This window comes from Tachysurus fulvidraco, chromosome 24 (genome assembly GCF_022655615.1).
Source record: "Tachysurus fulvidraco isolate hzauxx_2018 chromosome 24, HZAU_PFXX_2.0, whole genome shotgun sequence".
Classification (NCBI taxonomy): Eukaryota; Metazoa; Chordata; class Actinopteri; order Siluriformes; family Bagridae; genus Tachysurus; species Tachysurus fulvidraco.
The window spans coordinates 947,083-966,299 of NC_062541.1; the positions used below are offsets into that span (position 1 = coordinate 947,083).

Genomic DNA, 19,217 nt, shown 5'->3' on the forward strand with positions numbered 1-19,217 from the left:
AATATATAAACACTGAAGTGACACTAGATGCAGAAGAGTTTTGTGGGTTTGTACTGAAGTTTTAATGTACACAGGTTGTTTTATAACTTGATAGCGTGACTATTTCCTGTAAGTGAACTCTGTGCTGATTCAGGGTTTAATTTAACACACCGATGTTGGAGTGAAGTAAACGTGTGTCCTGCTGTAATCTGGAGAAGAAGACATGACCTCCAACATGAGTGTGTCTGGAAAACAGGACTTAAAGAAAGACGAGAGGTGACTTACTGTTACATTCACCAGCAATAAATACACACCGTCTCATGGGAACACATCTGTATCTCTTAACACTCTCTAGTTAACACGGGAACTCAGCTTTGCTTTAAGATGTTTAATAGCAGTGAATATATCACTGATCTGATCTTAGAACATTGTAGACCAGGGGTTCCCAACCTTTTTTTGTGCCATGGACCAGCTTATTCATAAAAAAATTCCAGGGACCAGTTTTAATTCCTCAATTTTAAGATGCATCGTTTGGAACATATCACTGTGTAAAACAGTAACAGTTTATCATTTAATTGCATATAATGAACATGGTAGCAACAAACTTGTAGGAACATACCAATCTTTTTAAACTTTCAGACAGGTTCACAAAATGTTTCCCTTTTCTACCATACAATTAGGTCTACTTCAAAAGCAACTTACACAGCACTCACTCACTAGCAGGTGGCAGTAATGGCAAATTGTATGAAAATACCAGTCCATTTTACCTGTCAAATCTCACCAGAACCACTAAAGAAAATCAATTCAACAGCAACTTAGTGCTCGTGGGGCTCGCAGGTCGATTTAGCAGCGGGATTGGAGGCGGATGAGTCCTCTTCAGCCTCGTCTGCTGAATCGAGCTCCGGCTCTCGCGGAGAAGCAGGCCCGATGGCAGGCCCGATGGCTCGCGGAGAAGCAGGCCCGATGGCTGCTTCTTCTCCCGGTGCAAGCAGCGCGGCATTACATGTCTCTCCCTCCGAGGAAGGAGAGCTGATGGATGCTAGCGAGCCCGTGGGCTCCTCACAGCCTGTGCTGTATGATGAGCTCCTCGAGGTCGTGACACGAGCCGTAGCCAAACTGGATTTAGATTGGCCGGTGGAGCAGCAGAAGCAGCTGAATGAGCGTTTCCTGCGCCCTGTGTCACTTTCTCGGCGCCGGAGCCTGCCATTTTTTTTCCCGATCTGCACGCCGAGGTGTACAGATCCTGGGAAACCCCGTACTCTACGCGCACTTCTCCTAGTCAGTCCTCGCTTTACGCAAATGTGGTTGGGGCTAAGGCATGCGGCTACAGGGCGATGCCACGTGTGGAAGAGATGCTGGCTAGCTATCTCTCCCCTAGCGTAGCATCATCGCTAAAGGCTCCGGTGTTCGCTACTAAGCCGCTACGTGCTACGTCAGCCTTAGTAGGGAAGGCTTACACGGCAGCAGGTCAGGCCGCGGGCTGCCTCCACACCATGGGTGTGTTTCAGGCATACCAGGCTGATTTGAATGGGGGACTTATCCCCGGGATGGCTGATATTGAGGAGTTGCGTTGCACTGCTGACTTGGCTCTTCGGGCCACAAAGCACACGGCGCGGGCCGTTGGGCGGTCCATGGCGGCCCTGGTGGCTACGGCAAGGCATCTGTGGCTCACCTTGTCCGAGGTCCCGGACAAGGCTCGAGCTGTGCTACTGGATGCACCGATGGCTCCTTCTGGACTGTTTGGCGACGCTGTAACAGCGGTCGTACACAAGTTCCAGGAGTCTAAAAAGCAGTCGGCTGCGTTTCATCAGTACCTCCCTCGGCGATCTTGTGGGGCTGTTCGGCGGCAGCACCAGCCTGGTCCTTCCGGGCACCGCGAAGCCCAGAGACAGAGCGTGGCCACCCGATCTCCGCGGGCGGGGCCTAAGGGCTCAAGGCGATGCTCTAGGCCCAGGAAGGAGCAGGGTGACCTGAGGGTCACCCTCGTCTCCGACAAACGGGCAGTGGTGCGTAGATCCTGATGATCTACGGTTGGGGGGATGTGGCACACCTCACGTGACGGTGCCCACGGTTGCGTCCCATTGTAGATCTACGCTCCTTGAACCGCTCTCTCAGGAGGCTCAAGTTCAGGATGCTCACCCTCAGGGAGGTCATGACTCAGATCAGGTCAGGGGACTGGTTCGTCACAATAGATCTGGAAGACGTGTACTTTCACGTTTCCATCCTTCCTGCACTCAGGAGGTTCCTGAGGTTTGCTTTCGGGGGCGAAGCTTATCGATATGGGGTCCTCCCTAGTTCGGCCTAGCACTCTCGCCCCGCACCTTCACGAAATGCGTCGATGCGGCACTGACACCGAAACGGCTCCAGGGCATCCGCATTTTAAACTACCTCGACGACTGGTTGATTCTGGCTCAGTCGGAGCGCCAGGCATTTCGTCATCGAGATGTCGTCCTCGCCTGCATGAAGGTGCTTGGGTTTCGGCTAAACGGCAGCAAAAGCGTGCTCTCTCCAGCACAGAGAACCACCTTTTTGGGCGTGATATGGGACTCGGCCAGGATGCAGGCACGGTTGTCACCTGCTCTGGTCGAAGTCAACCTTACCTCGGTCAGGAGAGTGCGGGAATGCCACCCACTCACTGTGAAGCAGTTCCAGAGGCTGCAAGGTCTCATGGCTGCAGCGTCCAGCGTAATCCCGCTCGTCCTCCTGCACATGAGGCCCCTCCAGTGGTGCCTCTGGGGCAGGGGGTTTTCTCTCAGGGGAAACCCATATTGTTCCATCAAGGTCTCGCAGCTTGCCCTTCAAGCCTTGGATGTTTGGAAAGACTGAACGTTTCTGTCCCAAGGCCCCGTGTTGGGGGCTCCTTGTCACCGCGTGACACTAACGACGGACGCCTCCCTCACGGGGTGGGGTGCGGTCATGAGTGGCCACTCCGCCCAAGGTCTGTGGAGCGGCCCATGTCTCTCGTGGCACATAAATTGCCTGGAGATGATGGCGGTGTTTTTGGGGTTAAAACACTTCCGGAACTCCCGGAACTGAGAGATCGCCATGTATTAGTCCGCACGGACAATACTGCGGTGGTCTCCTACATCAACCACCAAGGGGGCCTCCGATCTCGCCCTTTGTACAAGTTAGCACGAGCGGTCCTCTTGTGGTCTCGGGACAGACTCCTCTCTTTGAGGGCCATTTATGTCCCGGGATGGTTGAATGTCAGAGCAGATGCCCTGTCGAGGCAGGGGCCGAGGCCTGGGGAATGGCGTCTCCACCTCGAGGTGGTGGAGTTCATATGGCGGAGGTTCTACAGAGCCCAGGTGGATCTGTTTGCGACCCGGGAAACCTCGCACTGTCCCCTCTGGTTCTCTCTCTCTCACCCAGCCCCATTAGGTCTGGATGCCATGGTACAATCGTGGCTGAGGCTACGCCTGTACGCCTTTCCTCCGATTGCACTGCTCCCTGGAGTTCTGGAGAGAGTTCGCCGGGATGTAGTCCGTCTCCTCCTGGTAGCACCTTGATGGCCAGGCAAGCCATGGTTTGTGGATCTGGTGTCCCTACTCGAGGGCCCTCTGTGGGAAATTCCTCCCAGGAGGGATCTCCTCTCACAGGCGGGCGGAACCCTGGTGCACCCCCGCCCAGAGCTGTGGAGGCTGTGGCTGTGGCCCCTGAGGGGGCACAGTTCATAGCGGCTGGTCTCCCTACCGAGGTAGGAGAGACTCTTCCCCACTCAGGAGCTTCCTCCATTTACAGCCCTCGAACAGAAGTGACAGAACCAACTGTGTCCAGTGCAAGCAGGACGAGTCCGATGCAGAATCGATGCAGCTGCTCGTCTGCTTCGGCCCTAACAGGAAGGGTTTCCTGGCCGCCATGCAGACGTTGAGCAGATGGGTAGTGGATGCGTTTGTCGGCTCACAAGCCCTCTAGCTTCCCCGCACCATTCGGGGTCCGAGCTCACTCCACCCGGTGTGTGGCGGCCTCTACAGCCTGGTCCGCTGGAGTGCCACTCCAAGACATCTGTGACGCTGCGGGTTGGTCCACCCTGCTGACCTTTGTCAGGTTCTATGACCTTGACCTCAGAGCCACCCCAGGCTCCTCTGTCCTACGTGCAGGTGCCGAGGCCCTCACTCTCTAAGCAGGGTCTGGTCAGTGTGGCGTGATTGGACACTCGTTCCCATAGCGTTTTGACGCAGCTCGAGTTCCGAAAGGGAACGTCTCTAGGTTACGACCGTAACCCTAGTTCCCTGAGGAACTAGACGCTGCGTCTCCGTGCCACACTCCCTGCATCCCTGCGGCACTTACCTTCTCTCACAGGAGCTAGCGTCTTGTCCATCTCGCAGCCATTTGTAGCTTCCTGTTTACGCGACATCGCCCGCCGATGGCGTCACATCCCAACGCCTATTGGTCAGATTACAAACGTGGTTCAGAGCGCGGTCACGCAGAGTGCGTTCCCATAGCGCTTCGACGCAGCGTCTCGTTCCTCAGGGAACTAGGGTAACCTAGAGACGTTTTCATTCACCAACAGGTGACAACAAAGGCTAATTGTATGAAAATAAGAGCCAGTTTCAAAAGGTTTTAAAGGTTTAAGAGCTATAAGTGATGCAATACAAAACATGATACGCTGATTAGGCTGTCTAATAGGTGGAAATTAGTCTAATCTGCTAGCAAACTTACCTTCATGGCTCACTGGTTTCTTTCTGCACAGAAGCATTATAGCTATTGATTTTTAACAAAAACAGGCCTACTCAAATGTATCTAACCTAAATATTTTCACTTGTTAGTGTCCAAAAAACAGTGTTTTACATGCACAGTGCAAAGAGAGGCAATGTCTATAAGTAGGCTGACTTAAAGTCAGTAAAATAATAATAAAAACAATAATTTAATAGTGGTATCCAAAACATTCATTCATTCATTCATTCATTCATTCATTCATTCATTCATTCATTCATTCATTCATTCATTCATTCTCTACCGCTTATCCGAACTTCTCGGGTCACAGGAAGCCTGTGTCTCAGGCGTCATCGGGCATCGAGGCAGGATACACCCTGGACAGAGTGCCAACCCATCGCAGGGCACACACTCTCATTCACTCACGCAATCACACACTATGGACAATTTTCCAGAGATGCCTATCAACCTACCATGCATGTCTTTGGACCGGGGGAGGAAACCGGAGTACCTGGAGGAAACCCCCAAGGCACGTGGAGAACATGCAAACTCCAATCACACAAGGTGGAGGCGGGAATTGAACCAAATTCTCTGCAGCCAGGTCCTCTTCGCTTCCACCATGGCAAACTTCAAAATACACACACAAACCAAATGTGCATGAATGAGTTACATCTTTATAAACTGTCAACAGTGAGGACTAGCTAACACTTTATAATAACTTTCACTTATAAGTTACTTATGAGTTATTAGTTTTGAAGTGTTTTGAAGACATTTACCTCAGAAGATGTGTTGATTTGTTGCGACTCTTAATCTTGAGGAGAAATATGCCACGAAGCTCTCCTACGGAGTTAAGAAGAGGTGGATTTACAAGATTTTCAGACAGTTGAAGTGTCCAATGGAGTTAAGAGATTTGTGCTCAAGCTATTTTCAAGACTTTAGATTGGTTAATAACTTTTAAAAATAACAGACCCACGTGGGGACTGACCAATAGCATCGATATGTGAAAAAATATGATATTGACAAAATTTGGACATACGAGGTTTCCGCCCGACAGCGACAATATATTTAATTAAAAGGATTTCTATATTTTATTCACTCAATAGTCTACAATACAATATCCATAAAAACGTAGCGTAATTATAATAATAAAACATAGTGGGATATTCAGTGACATTGCACAGCCAATATCACTGAATATCCCACTATGTTTTATTATTATAGTTACGCTACGTTTATATGGATATTATATTGTAGACTATTGAGTGGATAAAACATAGTGGGATATTCAGTGATATTGGCTGTGCAATATCGACTTTTGTGATTGGCTCCTGGGTTTAATTCCGTCTATAGTGCAACTCAGGTGTGACAGTGGACATTTCTGAAGTAGTCCAACTTTACCAAGATGATGTACCTTCACCAGAGCTGATTGACCAGGAACTGAAAGGCTGGACACTGAAGTGGCAAAACAAGCCATCAGAACAAAGGCCAACTTCATGTGCTGAGGCAATCAAACAATGTGATGCGCTGATGTACACAAACGTCTTCAAGCTTCTCAAAATAGATTGTACTCTGCCAGTCACCTCTTGTGAATGTGAACGGTCGGCCAGCACTCTCCAGAGACTGAACACATTAATGCGTAGCAGCATGGGAGAGGACCGCTTGTCATCCCCGGCCCATACACACTATGACATGACAGTCAACCTGGATGAAGCTGTGAACATATTCTCCAAATTGCACCCAAGAAGATTAGAACTGACCAGTGTACTAAATCCATATATGTCAAGACATTGAACAATTGACAATACTTCAGTAAAGTTCATTAAATCTATTCCGTTGTTAATGTGGTCTTTAAACTTATGAACTGACAAAGGTGCTACATGAGGAAGCAATTTGACAAGAAGTCAGTAAATAATTTAGGTGCACCAAAAAGCACTGTCATGCTCATTAAGATACCAGCAGACAAGCTAATCCAGCACAAATAAGTGCATAAAAGGTCACCAAAATTAAGTATTTGAACCTCATAATTAAATAAAAAAGGAGAAAATCTGCAAAAAGGTCCACCCTCAATTGGCTGGCTATGGACCTGATGTGTGACCTGCTGTAAACACTGTATCTCTAAACAGTCCCTAGTTAACACAGGAACTCAAACTTTGATTTAATAATAAATGAATAAATCACTGATCTGATCTAAGAACCGTTTAGACAAATCATTCACTGAGAGAAGAGTAAAAAAGGACTGTGTAATGTGGAGCATAAGAGCAGCGTAACTTTGAGTCAGTGAACTCTACAGAACTTTACAGCTGAGTCAGTTAGCTGTGATTGGGACTCCTGATATCAGTGTAATTCCTGACTTATGAGGCCAGTCTCCTGTTTGAATAAGTGTACAAGACTGGATCTGAATTAAAAAGATGGAATTATTGGTGTTTAATGATGAACACATTTTTTTAACAGTGCTGAGTATTAAATATTGCTGATATTTCTATTCTAGAATGATGGAGGGAAAGAGATCAGACTCACCAGAACACAGCTGTGTGTCCATAAAGAGTGACCAGTCAATGGGAAAACCAATGAACTTCAGAGACAGAGACAGTTCTACTGATGTGAGGTCAGTATAGTGAGGTGTTTTACAGCAGTGTTCCACCTGATCAAACTCACTCGTCTCATTATGAAGCCCTTCATGAGCTTTATCAGGTGTTGAAGCAGTAAAACACTAAACTGTGCAGTGCTGCAGCTCTCGGACTGGCAGTGAGGAAAAGTGCTTTAAGAGTTCAGTTCAGTCTGCAGTCCCTGAGCTGGAGGGTCTGTGGTGCTACAGAAGAACATTTACACCTGGGACATTAATGATTATATAAAGATTTTTTTCATTTATTCAAACATTTGTTTCTAAACATGTTGGTGTCAGTTAGGAAATCCTGAAATCAGTGTATTGTGTTAAGAGGATAGTGTTAAATATCTGTGTGTGTATTTATTAGTGTGTGATTTGTGCAGCTATGAATACATATAGTCCATATTACATGATGGGTTTTGTTTGTTCACAGACCACAAAAATCAAACATCAGCACAAATCAGCTGGACTCCATATTCAAGGTGTGTGTGTTTTTTTTAAAGTGTGTAATGTGTGTGTTGTGTGTGTAGTGGTCACTTGTCATGTCTTGAAGTGCACCAGCATTAAGGGTAATCAGTTGTATGAGTTTTAAATGTGATAATTAAAATAGACTTTTCTTCTTGTGATAAAATTAAAGCCTCTCTCACTGTAACATGATAATATTTAGATCTGTTCCTGTGTGTTTCTAACCAGGAGCTGGAACACAAAGTCATCACTCTGATAAAGAATGAGCTGAAGAGGTTTAGGAAGCTCCTGAGTCCAGATTACCCAGCATGCACTGAGAGGGAGGTGGAGGATGAGGAGGATCTGCACAATGTCACAGAGGGAGCGCTGAAGATCACACTGCACGTCCTGAAGAACATGAACCACACAGATCTTGCTAACTCACTGCACAACAGTAAGAGCTCTGAGTCATGACTTTATTCCATCAGCTTCACTTTACAGAGAGGAAAAGTTTTACATATGAACACTTTTAGTTTTAAATTTAATTTTAATATCATGTTGTATCTGTTCATGGTCCAGCTTCAATAATATTTAGTCCATCAGTCAGGAATTAATAGCAGTGTTTGAACGATTTTGCATTATAACTATTTATTACTAAACTAGATATTACTTTGTTTATTAGAACTCGCCTCTGTGTATCAGACAAGGTTAAAGTCGAATCTGAGAGAGAAGTTTAAAAGAATTAATGAAGGAATCTCACAGCATGGAAGCTCAGCACTTCTGAATGAGATCTACACTGAGCTCTACATCTCAGAGGGTTTGAGTGGAGACGTCAATAATGAACATGAGGTGAGACAGATTGAGGCAGCATCCAGGAGACCAGCAACACAGGAGAAACCCATCAAATGTAATGAGATCTTTAAAGACAAGTCCATCAGAACTGTGCTGACTAAAGGAGTTGCTGGAATTGGAAAAACAGTCTCTGTGCAGAAGTTCATTCTGGACTGGGCTGAAGGAGAAGTAAATCAGGACGTCACCTTCATGTTTCCACTTCCCTTTAGAGAGCTGAATTTGATGAAGCAGCAAAATCTCAGTCTGATGAAACTTCTTCATCACTTTTTCCCAGAAATAAGAAAACTAGAATCATTGGACTGTGACTTCTACAAAGTGGTGTTGATCTTTGATGGTCTGGATGAGTGTCGACTTCCTCTAAATTTCCAGAATGAGATATTGTGTGATGTGACAGAGTCAGCCTCAGTGGATGTGCTGCTGACGAACCTCATCAAGGGGAATCTGCTTCCCTCTGCTCTCCTCTGGATAACCACAAGACCAGGAGCAGTCAATCAGATCCCTCCTGAGTGTGTAGACCAGGTAACAGAGGTACGAGGCTTCAGTGATCCTCAGAAAGAGAAGTACTTCAGGAAGAGGATCAGTGATCAGAGACTGACCAATAAAATCATCAGACACTTGAAGTCTTCAAGAAGCCTCTACATCATGTGCCACATCCCAGTCTTCTGCTGGATCTCAGCCACTGTTCTAGAGAGAATGTTGGGTGAAGCAAAGCGTGGAGAGATCCCCAAGACCCTGACTCAAATGTTCACACATTTCCTGATCTTTCAGATCAAACACAAGGACCAAAAGTACCATCAGAAATGTGACCCTGATCCTCAGCAGACCAGAGAGACCATCATGGCACTGGGAAAACTTGCTTTCCACCAGCTGGAGAAAGGAAACTTGATCTTCTATGAGGAAGACCTGAGAGAGTGTGGCATTGATGTCAGAGAAGTGTCAGTGTACTCAGGAGTGTGTACCCAGATCTTCAGAGAGGAGTTTGGGCTTCACCTGGGGAAGGTGTTCAGCTTCGTACATCTGAGTGTTCAGGAGTTTTTGGCTGCTTTATACACATTTCTCTCCGTCATCAGCAGAAATATAACAGAACATCAAACCTCTCATCTGTATGATCTTTTCAGGAAGTCAAACCTGTCTGATCTTCTCAGGAGTTCAGTGGACAAGGCCTTACAGAGTGAGAATGGACACCTGGACCTTTTCCTCCGCTTCCTTCTGGGTCTCTCACTGGACACCAATCAGACTCTTTTACGAGACTTAATGCCACAGACAGGAAGCAGATCTCACAGCAAACAGGAAACAGTGGAGTACATCAAGGAGAAGATCAGGGAGAATCCATCTCCAGAGAAATCCATCAATCTGTTCCACTGTCTGAATGAACTGAATGATCATTCTCTAGTGCAGGAAGTACAAACTTTCCTGAACAGAGATGATTACAGTCGTTACTCTGGAACCAGACTCTCTCCTGCTCAGTGGTCAGCTCTGGCGTTTGTGTTACTGAACTCAGAGCAGAAGCTGGATGAGTTTGATTTGAGGAAATATGATCCATCAGATGAATGTCTTCTGAGGCTGCTGCCAGTGGTCAAAGCCTCCAGAAAAGCTCTGTAAGTATTTTTATTCATAACTGTATTACTGCATGGTTTATTATTTTAATGTAACACTGAACTGAACTGTTTGGATTAATGTCTGTTAATAGTTCATCTAATCATCTTTACACAAACCTCTGGTACTTTTACAGAAGATTGTTTCACTTTTTACACTAACATGTTATATCTGAACTGAGGGCTGGGCCACATGGACAAAATCTTAACATCATACGAGGCATTTTATAGCTATTTTATATGAATCATGAAAAATTAAGTGTTCTCTAAAATTTATGTAAAAATATCTATACAAAATAACTGCATGCATTTAAGAACTAAAGACATTTCTGAACTAAACACCAGTGAAAGACTTTTTCTTTTCTGTTTATTTTGAAAGTTTATATTTCTGTTTAGATTTAACAAAACTCTCACAGATGAGAAAAACTTCAGACTGACAAAATGGGATCAATATGGATAGAAAATATAAAAAGTAAATATTAAAACACTCAAATGTCCTTCAAGTATCTCTTTATGTTGAAGTTCCTCATCTTTTGTTGTGTGTGACACAGTGTTATGGGGAGATTCACTCTGTCATGGCTTTTTTACTCAATTGTTTTTTCTAATAAAAATAAAACATAAATGCTTTTTAAAAATTTAACCCAATATGAAGGAAAAGCAAAAGTCTCCTTCAGTCTGCACTACTGCTAAACTTTACCAAGGACTGAGCTTGTGGTAAATAAAACATCAATCATCATTTTGGACCTCGACACATTGGAAAGATGAAGTGATAAAATATTACACATTGGTACACTACACTTCTACCATGTCACTTACAGCCACCTGAAGCCCACCTACAGAAATCCTTTAGTGTAACACACAGTAGTGTTGTGCTAGATTTGTACCTACAAGGTGGGTTAGATTTCCTGCTATGTGTATAGTCAGTGTTTTAGATTGAACAAACGAATGTCTGTATGTTGATCCATCTAAAGCTAATACTTGTATATATACAGTGTCACTCATTTAAAGGTAAGAAGTTTGATTTTGTTTATTTCTGATGCCGTGTGCAGTCGTGCTGATGTGACGTCACTCTGTAAACAGGGAAGGAGCTCAAATTTGAGAAGAAAACCCCACGTTCACTTCTCAGTTGTGGAGGCATGAAAGACATGATCCCATTTACTCTGTGGAGAAAGAAGGGTTCACTAAGTTGTGTTGAAATAGTAACAGTGACATCTGTAGTAAACAGTACAATGTTCTTTCTAATATCCTTTATTTACATTGTTTATGATCGATGAGAGATTTTTACACATCTACATTTTATTAAAAATACAAATCATGATCAAGAATCGTTTATAAGGTTAAATAATATAATGTTTCTCTTTAGTTTGGATGTGTTTGGACGTATGTGAACACACCACCTGTGCTCAGGTCCACACCAAACACCTGAACCAGTGTGTGTGTAAAATCAGAGGTCTGGAGGTGACAGATTTGTACGTGTACGAGCACAGAGAACAACACACACCAACTGTTTTAGTGTCTCTGTGAAATCCAACATATAACTGAGTGTAAAGTACGACTAGTATTGTCATGTTATTAACTGGTAGTGTACAGCTGTATAATTCTTTATTTTCTGTAATAAAATGCACTGTATCTGCAGTGTTGGGTGTAGAAACTTGAACACAGATCAGAGTGTAGTGTTTGTAGGCTGCTCGCTCTCACATGTGTGTGGTATGTACATGACCTAATGGTCTTATAATAAATTGTAGCTGAGAGATTGTGGAGTGCAGAAAGACGTCCCTGCTCCTGTAAATGTGCTGATGTGGTGTCCTGTCCTCTGATTTGTGTGTGTGACACAAACACACTGACATTTCTGTTACATCTTCAACTTTAGCTGGATTATGGCTGTGTTTGTGTGTTTGAGATCAGTGTTCTGATATTTCAACATTTCTCTTCCAGTCTGTGTTGGTGTAATCTGACAGAGGAAAGCTGTAGAGTTCTGTCCTCTGTTCTCAGCTCAAACTCCTCCAGTCTGAGAGAACTGAACCTGAGTCACAATAAACTGCTGCAGGATTCAGGAGTGAAGCTGCTCTCTGATGGACTGAAGAAACCACACTGTACACTGGAGATACTGAGGTACACACACACACACACACACACACAGTTTATAATTATTACTTGAAATTGATTAACATATTTAATCATCACAGCTATATTTCTATAGAACCTGTAAACACAAAATTCAAACATGCTTTACAATAGAATATTTATATAACATGAAAAAAATAAAATGCATTAACTAACAGCAGTACAATATTAAAGCTAAATGTAAAAGTCAGTAGACATGAACAATCAGACAGAAAATACAACATTAAGTAGATCATTAAGAAATAAAAAGCTCTGATAAACATGGACTTGTACAGAAATGGTATTATATGATGCCGTTTTCCCCCAAAGCTCCAACTCAGTCCAGAACTCGAGCTGCTCATTTCTATTGTAGATGAATGTACAGATACACAGATATAAAACTTCTCCGAAGTGCTACAGTCTCTCCATAGCATGACTCCGCCCCCTTCTGCTCTTGTTGGAGACTCACATCTGAACTGAATGAATGATCTGTCTTGTTCCATCATATCCTTCAGTTCAGACTGAACCACATGTCCCAGTTTGTACAGAATCAGTACCGCTCTCGTTCAGTAAGAGGTGAATTCCTTCCACAGGTCCAACCAATGACATTGTTCCTTCACACACACACACACACACACACACACACACACACACACACACACACACACACACACACACACACACACACACACACACACACTCTACTGCAGTCAGTGAAAAGCAGCTGAAGCAGTCATGTGTTTTACACAGGAGGGACTTCAGTGAACCAGAAAAATGAGTCAGCACATGGAAGTTTGTTTCAGCACATTATCCTGTTTCAGAAAGAAATACATCATCTCATATGAGCTGAGACACATGGATCTGTCCAAGAGCAGTTCAAGTTTACACACAGATGTTCATTTTATATTTTTATCCTGATATTAGAACCTTGTGTTCAGGGGGACACTTTATTTCTCACTGATGGAAACATCTCAATTCACTATCAGACAAATAAATCAAACACTTTATCATTTCTCTTCCAGTCTGTATGGGTGTAATCTGACAGAGGAAAGCTGTAGAGTTCTGTCCTCAGTTCTCAGCTCAAACTCCTCCAGTCTGAGAGACCTGGACCTGAGTAACAATAACCTGCAGGATTCAGGAGTGAAGCTGCTCTCTGATGGACTGAACAATCCACACTGTACACTGGAGAAACTGAGGTACACACACACACACACACACACACACACACACACACACACACACACACACACACGCACACACACAAACACACACACACAAACACACACACATGCATACACAAACACACACATACATAAATGTGCAAAAATAATGAAATTAAACTACAGCAACAATGACCAATTGTGTACATTGTGAGTTCTGCATGAGGAATAAAAGACAAAATCCAGATTCAAGTTAATGTTATCATTTCATGGGGTAACAACAACTTTGTCAACAATGTCTTTCTTAGCAAAGACCTGCTGCAGATATTTTAATATTGAACATACTGAAATGTGCGGGTCTGTTTTTCATCAAGACATTATTCAATATTCCACAACACTAAAATTGTTCTGGTAAAGCTGCTTGTACTTATGGGCAACATAAAGGACCCCCTCTGCTTATGGCTGAATACAGTGTAGCTGTAATGATGGTAGTTGTGATTTCATTCATAGATTCATCAACATTGATATTATGTTCCTTAAACACATGCTATGAGAGGAACTGACAGACTTTACATAGTAATGCAGTTCACCTAAAAACATCAATAGCTGAATAAGGTACACTTGGTTACTACACCAAGATTAAGATAAGTTAGCGAATGTTGCTTGTGTTTTTATATGATTTAAAAGTTCCATATACATTTGACTGGAAATCACAAACAGAAAACATGCAATGGACAGTTTTATTCTTCTTTAAATGACTGTTTATGTGAGCAAAGTCATTTCTTTCTGAGGAAAGTCCACTGTATGCACACAAATGACAAGTAAAGATTTTTTTGAGTGAGAAAGAGCAGTCTATTTCACCGCTGATACAGTAACTACATGGTGAAGTGATGCTTGGTCTTCTCCCAGCCCATGTCCACAGTACAAGATAAAGGTATGATATGTTCCTACTCTATCCTGCCACACTGAATCACAGACAGTGACCCCTTTTGTACCTTTAAGTCTTCCAAGTATGTGGAAAGATTTCTGAACTTGACATCAGAGCAGAGCATCGACCGCCAACCTAACCATGGACCGCTCGGCTAACAATGCTTTAATGTGGAGCTGCAGCCTTTTTCAAAACTTTAGGTCCATTCTGAACTTTAAACTAGCCACTAGACTGGAACCTTCTTGAGTGGTCCATATTGGTCACAGTCCAGTCTGGGGTTATTATTTAGTTTACACTTCTGTTGTTGTTTGTGTTTTTCATGTTCTGACTTGTCTTTAGTGTGTGTGTGTGTGTGTGTGTGTGTGTGTGTGTGTGTGTGTGTGTGTGTGTGTGTGTGTGTGTGTTGTTTAGTGAGGAACAGCAGCTTCCTCAGTTATGTTGAAAAAAATCACGTTTGTTAAAGTTTATGACTGAATTTGAGGAATTTATTAGCTTTATGAAGCCATTAACTACAACCCATAATAACATACAGTCCTCCACAAAGTTGCTGTTAATCTGTGTAAAGATAAATCTGTTAAACTACAAAACCTTGAGGAAATAAGATTAGACAGTCATGTAGAACTCCTCGTACTCTAAAACACATTTTGTTGATCTATTCTGCTTTTAATGACATTATACAAATGTTTTATTCTTTAGGATCTTTTATGGAGATTATTGACAAAGTAACATTTGAGATTAAAAATGTTTATCACAAATTAATTAAAAACATTCATAAAGATGCTATCCTTGCTCAAGTTGTAAAATGTTACTTTTTTTTTACTTTTTAAGAATATCTATTTTTTGGTGCAACTCTTATGTAAATCTACATGTGTATTAATTTATACATTTTTATTCATTTATTGTTTATGGTGGTGAGATGATCCAGATTTAGAGCCTGATCTGGATTCCGTTATTGTTTGCTCCAAAATTCAACATCCGTCTCACAACCGTGGAACTCTCAACAGCTTGAATTAATGGTGTTAATGAGGTTCACATTAATCTCTAGTGTAAGGCAATCAATGTCCTTGAAAATCTCCTATAAAAACTTTAACACTTGTGCTTCCATCACTCTCTCTTTACAGTATATTCTAAACAGTAAACTCATCTGACCATCAATCTATCTATTAGTCCATCCAACCAATCATCCATCCATCCATCATCCACAAACCTTAATTGATCAAATGATTGTTTTATTAAAACAAATGTCTGATTAAACTGATGTAACTGATTAAAACCTATACACATCGTTCATTGTGAGATTTTAACATTCCACTGTACTGTAGACAAGAGAACATCTGAAAACAACAAGTGAAACTCTGTCACAACTGTCACAACATGATGTCCAGTGTGAAAAACCTTGTTGTTGTTGTTAATGAGAATTATTACAATAATAATTATATTTTAATTGTACCATATATTCACATACCACCTTTGCCTGCTGGTGAGCTAAGAGAGGAGGTTATATCTTGCACTTTCTTGTTTGAATGGCATACGATACAGGTAGAAATAGCTTTACCTTGTGACAATTACGTTTGTTCCATCTCACCATGTGGATGACTCGGCATAAACTTTTAAACATTAACATGCACATTTAAACATTCTTGTCAAACTTAACCCTTTTATCCGCTTTAAGGAGTAACACTGTGTATGGGTCTTTTCTAGGTAGACTGACTTGCTTGTGCGTGCACCCTTGCTATCTAGTGTTGCATCACCAACAAGAAGTTTAAGTCTTCTCACCCTTCCATCAGTTCCTGGGAAGACTTCTACTACTTTGACTAGCTTCCACCGATTTTGTGGTGCCAAGTCATCTTGGAGCAGAACAATGTCATTTATCTTGCCATTTCTCCTGCTCTTATTCCACTTACATCTCTGCTGCAAACTTAACAGATATTCCTTTTTCCACCTGGTCCAAAACTCATTCGCCAGGAATTGAACTCTTTTCCATCTCTTCTGAAGATAGAGATCCTCCCTTACAAACTCTCTAAGAGGTGGTGCAATGATAGTAGGCTTCATTGTAAGTACATGATTCGTCGTCAATGGTTCTGGTCCCACAGGATCATTGATATGTTCTGAGGTCAATGGTCGACTATTTATGATCGCCATTACTTCATACATGAATGATCTTAAGGAAGAACTGTCCAGTCTCACTGCAGACTGATCTAGGATAATGTCAATACACTCCTTACAGTCTGGATCTGCCTCTCCCAGACACCACCCAAGTTACAGCCTAATTCCTTCACACGTTCTTGGTCCATCTGCTTGGCCATCAACTCCAGGAACTTTCTCTTTGCACCATTGAAATTGGTACCTTGATCACTATGCAGCTGACTACATTGCCACGTATAGCAATAAAGCAACGCAGTGCATTAAGAAAGGCATCAGTGCCAGCACCTCAACACATGCAGGTGAACAAGAGTCTGTATCTCTTCAAGTCTCTCCTTCCCTCTTTAACATAAAATGGTCCAATGAAGTCCATGTCACTGTTAGTAAACAGCGGTGTAGCTTCCATCCTTTCTGGTGCCATTCTTTGCTCCTGATTGGATTTCCTTAGCTTCCTACACTTAATGCATTTGTAGATGAATGATGATACTTCACTACTGCAACCCCAGATCCAGACACCATTGGAGCAGATTTCATTGATGGTCATACCACGACCTTGATGTTGCACCTTCTCTTGGAAGTGTTTAATGAGTAGATGAGATACATGATGCCCTTTAGGAAGAATGGGTTAGGGTTAGGTCACGGGTCTGAGGTCACGGGTCTGAGTGAACGCTGGCGCGTCTTGGCTGCTCTCCCCGATAACAATAATTAAACATCATATACACTACATAGACTGCAATGAGGATCTATTGCTTATGGCTTGTACTTGCCTGGACTGTACTGCATCATGTACAGTCCGCAGTACTGTTTCAATACTCTGCTGCTGAACTTTTGAGTTTCCGTCCGTGTTTATATGACTCAATACCTCCTGTACTGCTTGCTCATCCGGACATCTTATATCTGCCTAGGCGGAAATATATTCATCGTGGCTCTCGGCGGAACTTCTGGTTTAATAAATCAAGTGATATAAAGTCATTATGGTCAGCTGTTCGACGCCCACCAAGGAACGCCGGTCGCCGCGCCGGTCAGCGTGTGCTGGCGAACCTGGCTAACTCGGCTACCAGACCAAGCAAGAACAGCGCTGTCAGTTTCGGTCTTCTTAACATCCGCTCTCTTACGAGTAAAGGGCATCTTGTGCAGGATCTTCTTGCAAATCGCAAGATTGATTTTCTCTGTTTGACCGAAACATGGCAGCAACAAAATGACTTTATTGCACTCAACGACGCCATTCCGCCAGGGTTTGTTTACATCTCTCAACCACGTGATTCTGGTCGAGGAGGAGGTCTGGCGATAATCTACCGTGAGAAGTGGAGACTGAGGTCAGTGAATGTTTCTGTCTCCCACTCATTTGAGGCTGCAGTTTGTCGGCTCTCTGGATCTACTCCAACTATTATCAGCACTGTATATCGACCACCAAAATTTAACAAGGAATTTATCCCTGACTTTGCTGCTTTTTTGAATGAAATAACTACTCTTTCACCAAATATAATTCTTGTGGGGGATTTCAATATTCACATGGATGATGTTCACAACAACCTTGCTAAAGAATTTACATCTTGTCTGGATAGCTTCGGACTGCAGCAACATGTGAATTTTCCCACGCATATTAAAGGACATACTTTGGATTTAATCTGTTGTTCAGGTGTCTCTCCAGGCAACCTCAATGCAGACTTTTTTCCATGTACTGATCATCTGTTACTGTCCTTTAATGTTGATCGTCCTCTCTTCAAATCAAAATCTTCACGTATTATATCATTCCGGAAAATCAAGGACATTAATTTGGACAACTTGTCTTTAAGCATTGCAAGTCTTCCTAGGGCTGACAGCTGTTCCACTCCAGATAATTTGGTCTCTCAGTACAATAATAGTCTCCATAATTTGTTGAATACTTTTGCTCCAGTTAAGACTAGGACTGTTTCATTTACTGTTACTGCACCCTGGTTCACTCCTTTTCTCAGGCAATTAAAAGCAAAAGGACGACAGCTTGAGAGACTTTTCAGAAGAACTGGCCTTACTGTCCACAAGGAAATGTACTCAGAACATATGTCTCACTATAAAGACATATAAGACTATTGCTAAAGCTAAATCTACATACTATTCTGGCTTAATCGGTTCTAATGAAGGGAATTCAAAGCTTCTTTTTTCCTTATTGAAAAATTTTACAACACCCACCGACTCACTTCCCTCTCATTTGTACTCATCTGATTTCTGCAATACTTTAGCATCATTCTTTACCTCAAAAATTGAAGGCATTCATCGTCAACTTATGGCCACTCCTGTTTCTACTCCATGTGTCTCAGTTCTACCTGTTCCTACACAATTGTTCTCTGAGTTTATTCTGCCCACAATTGATGATATCTTAACTTATTCATCAATCTAAATCTTCAACCTGTGTTCTTGATCCTTTACCAACTGTCCTTGTTAAGGCTACTGCTTCCTCTCTGTCCCAGTTTATTATGGATATTATTTATTCTTCCCTTACCACTGGGGCTGTTCCTTCTCTTTTCAAAACAGCTGCTGTAACTCCAACTCTAAAGAAACCAGGTTTGGACACCAACAACCTTAATCATTTTCGTCCTATTTCTAATCTTCCTTTCATTTCTAAAATTTTGAAAAAAGTTGTTGCTGCTCAACTTCATATCCACTTGTCTGGCAATAATCTATATGAACAATTCCAATCTGGTTTTCGCCCATTTCATAGCACTGAAACAACTCTATTAAAAGTCACAAACGATTTGCTTATAGCAGCTGATTCT

At 42.7% G+C, this 19,217-nt stretch overlaps 1 protein-coding gene across 1 annotated transcript in view; it reads left to right on the forward strand.

Annotated features, from left to right (window-relative positions):
- The first annotated feature begins 200 nt into the window (after positions 1 to 200).
- The window catches only part of LOC113648607 (NACHT, LRR and PYD domains-containing protein 3-like), a 111,397-nt gene continuing 92,380 nt past the window's right edge, over positions 201 to 19,217 (forward strand). The window contains exons 1-7 of the mRNA XM_047807800.1: positions 201 to 255; positions 7,124 to 7,240; positions 7,674 to 7,722; positions 7,934 to 8,138; positions 8,367 to 10,134; positions 12,067 to 12,243; positions 13,257 to 13,430. Of these exons, the coding sequence (XP_047663756.1) occupies positions 203 to 255; positions 7,124 to 7,240; positions 7,674 to 7,722; positions 7,934 to 8,138; positions 8,367 to 10,134; positions 12,067 to 12,243; positions 13,257 to 13,430 (2,543 nt within the window). The 5' untranslated portion in view covers positions 201 to 202. The remainder of the gene's footprint in view (positions 256 to 7,123; positions 7,241 to 7,673; positions 7,723 to 7,933; positions 8,139 to 8,366; positions 10,135 to 12,066; positions 12,244 to 13,256; positions 13,431 to 19,217) is intronic.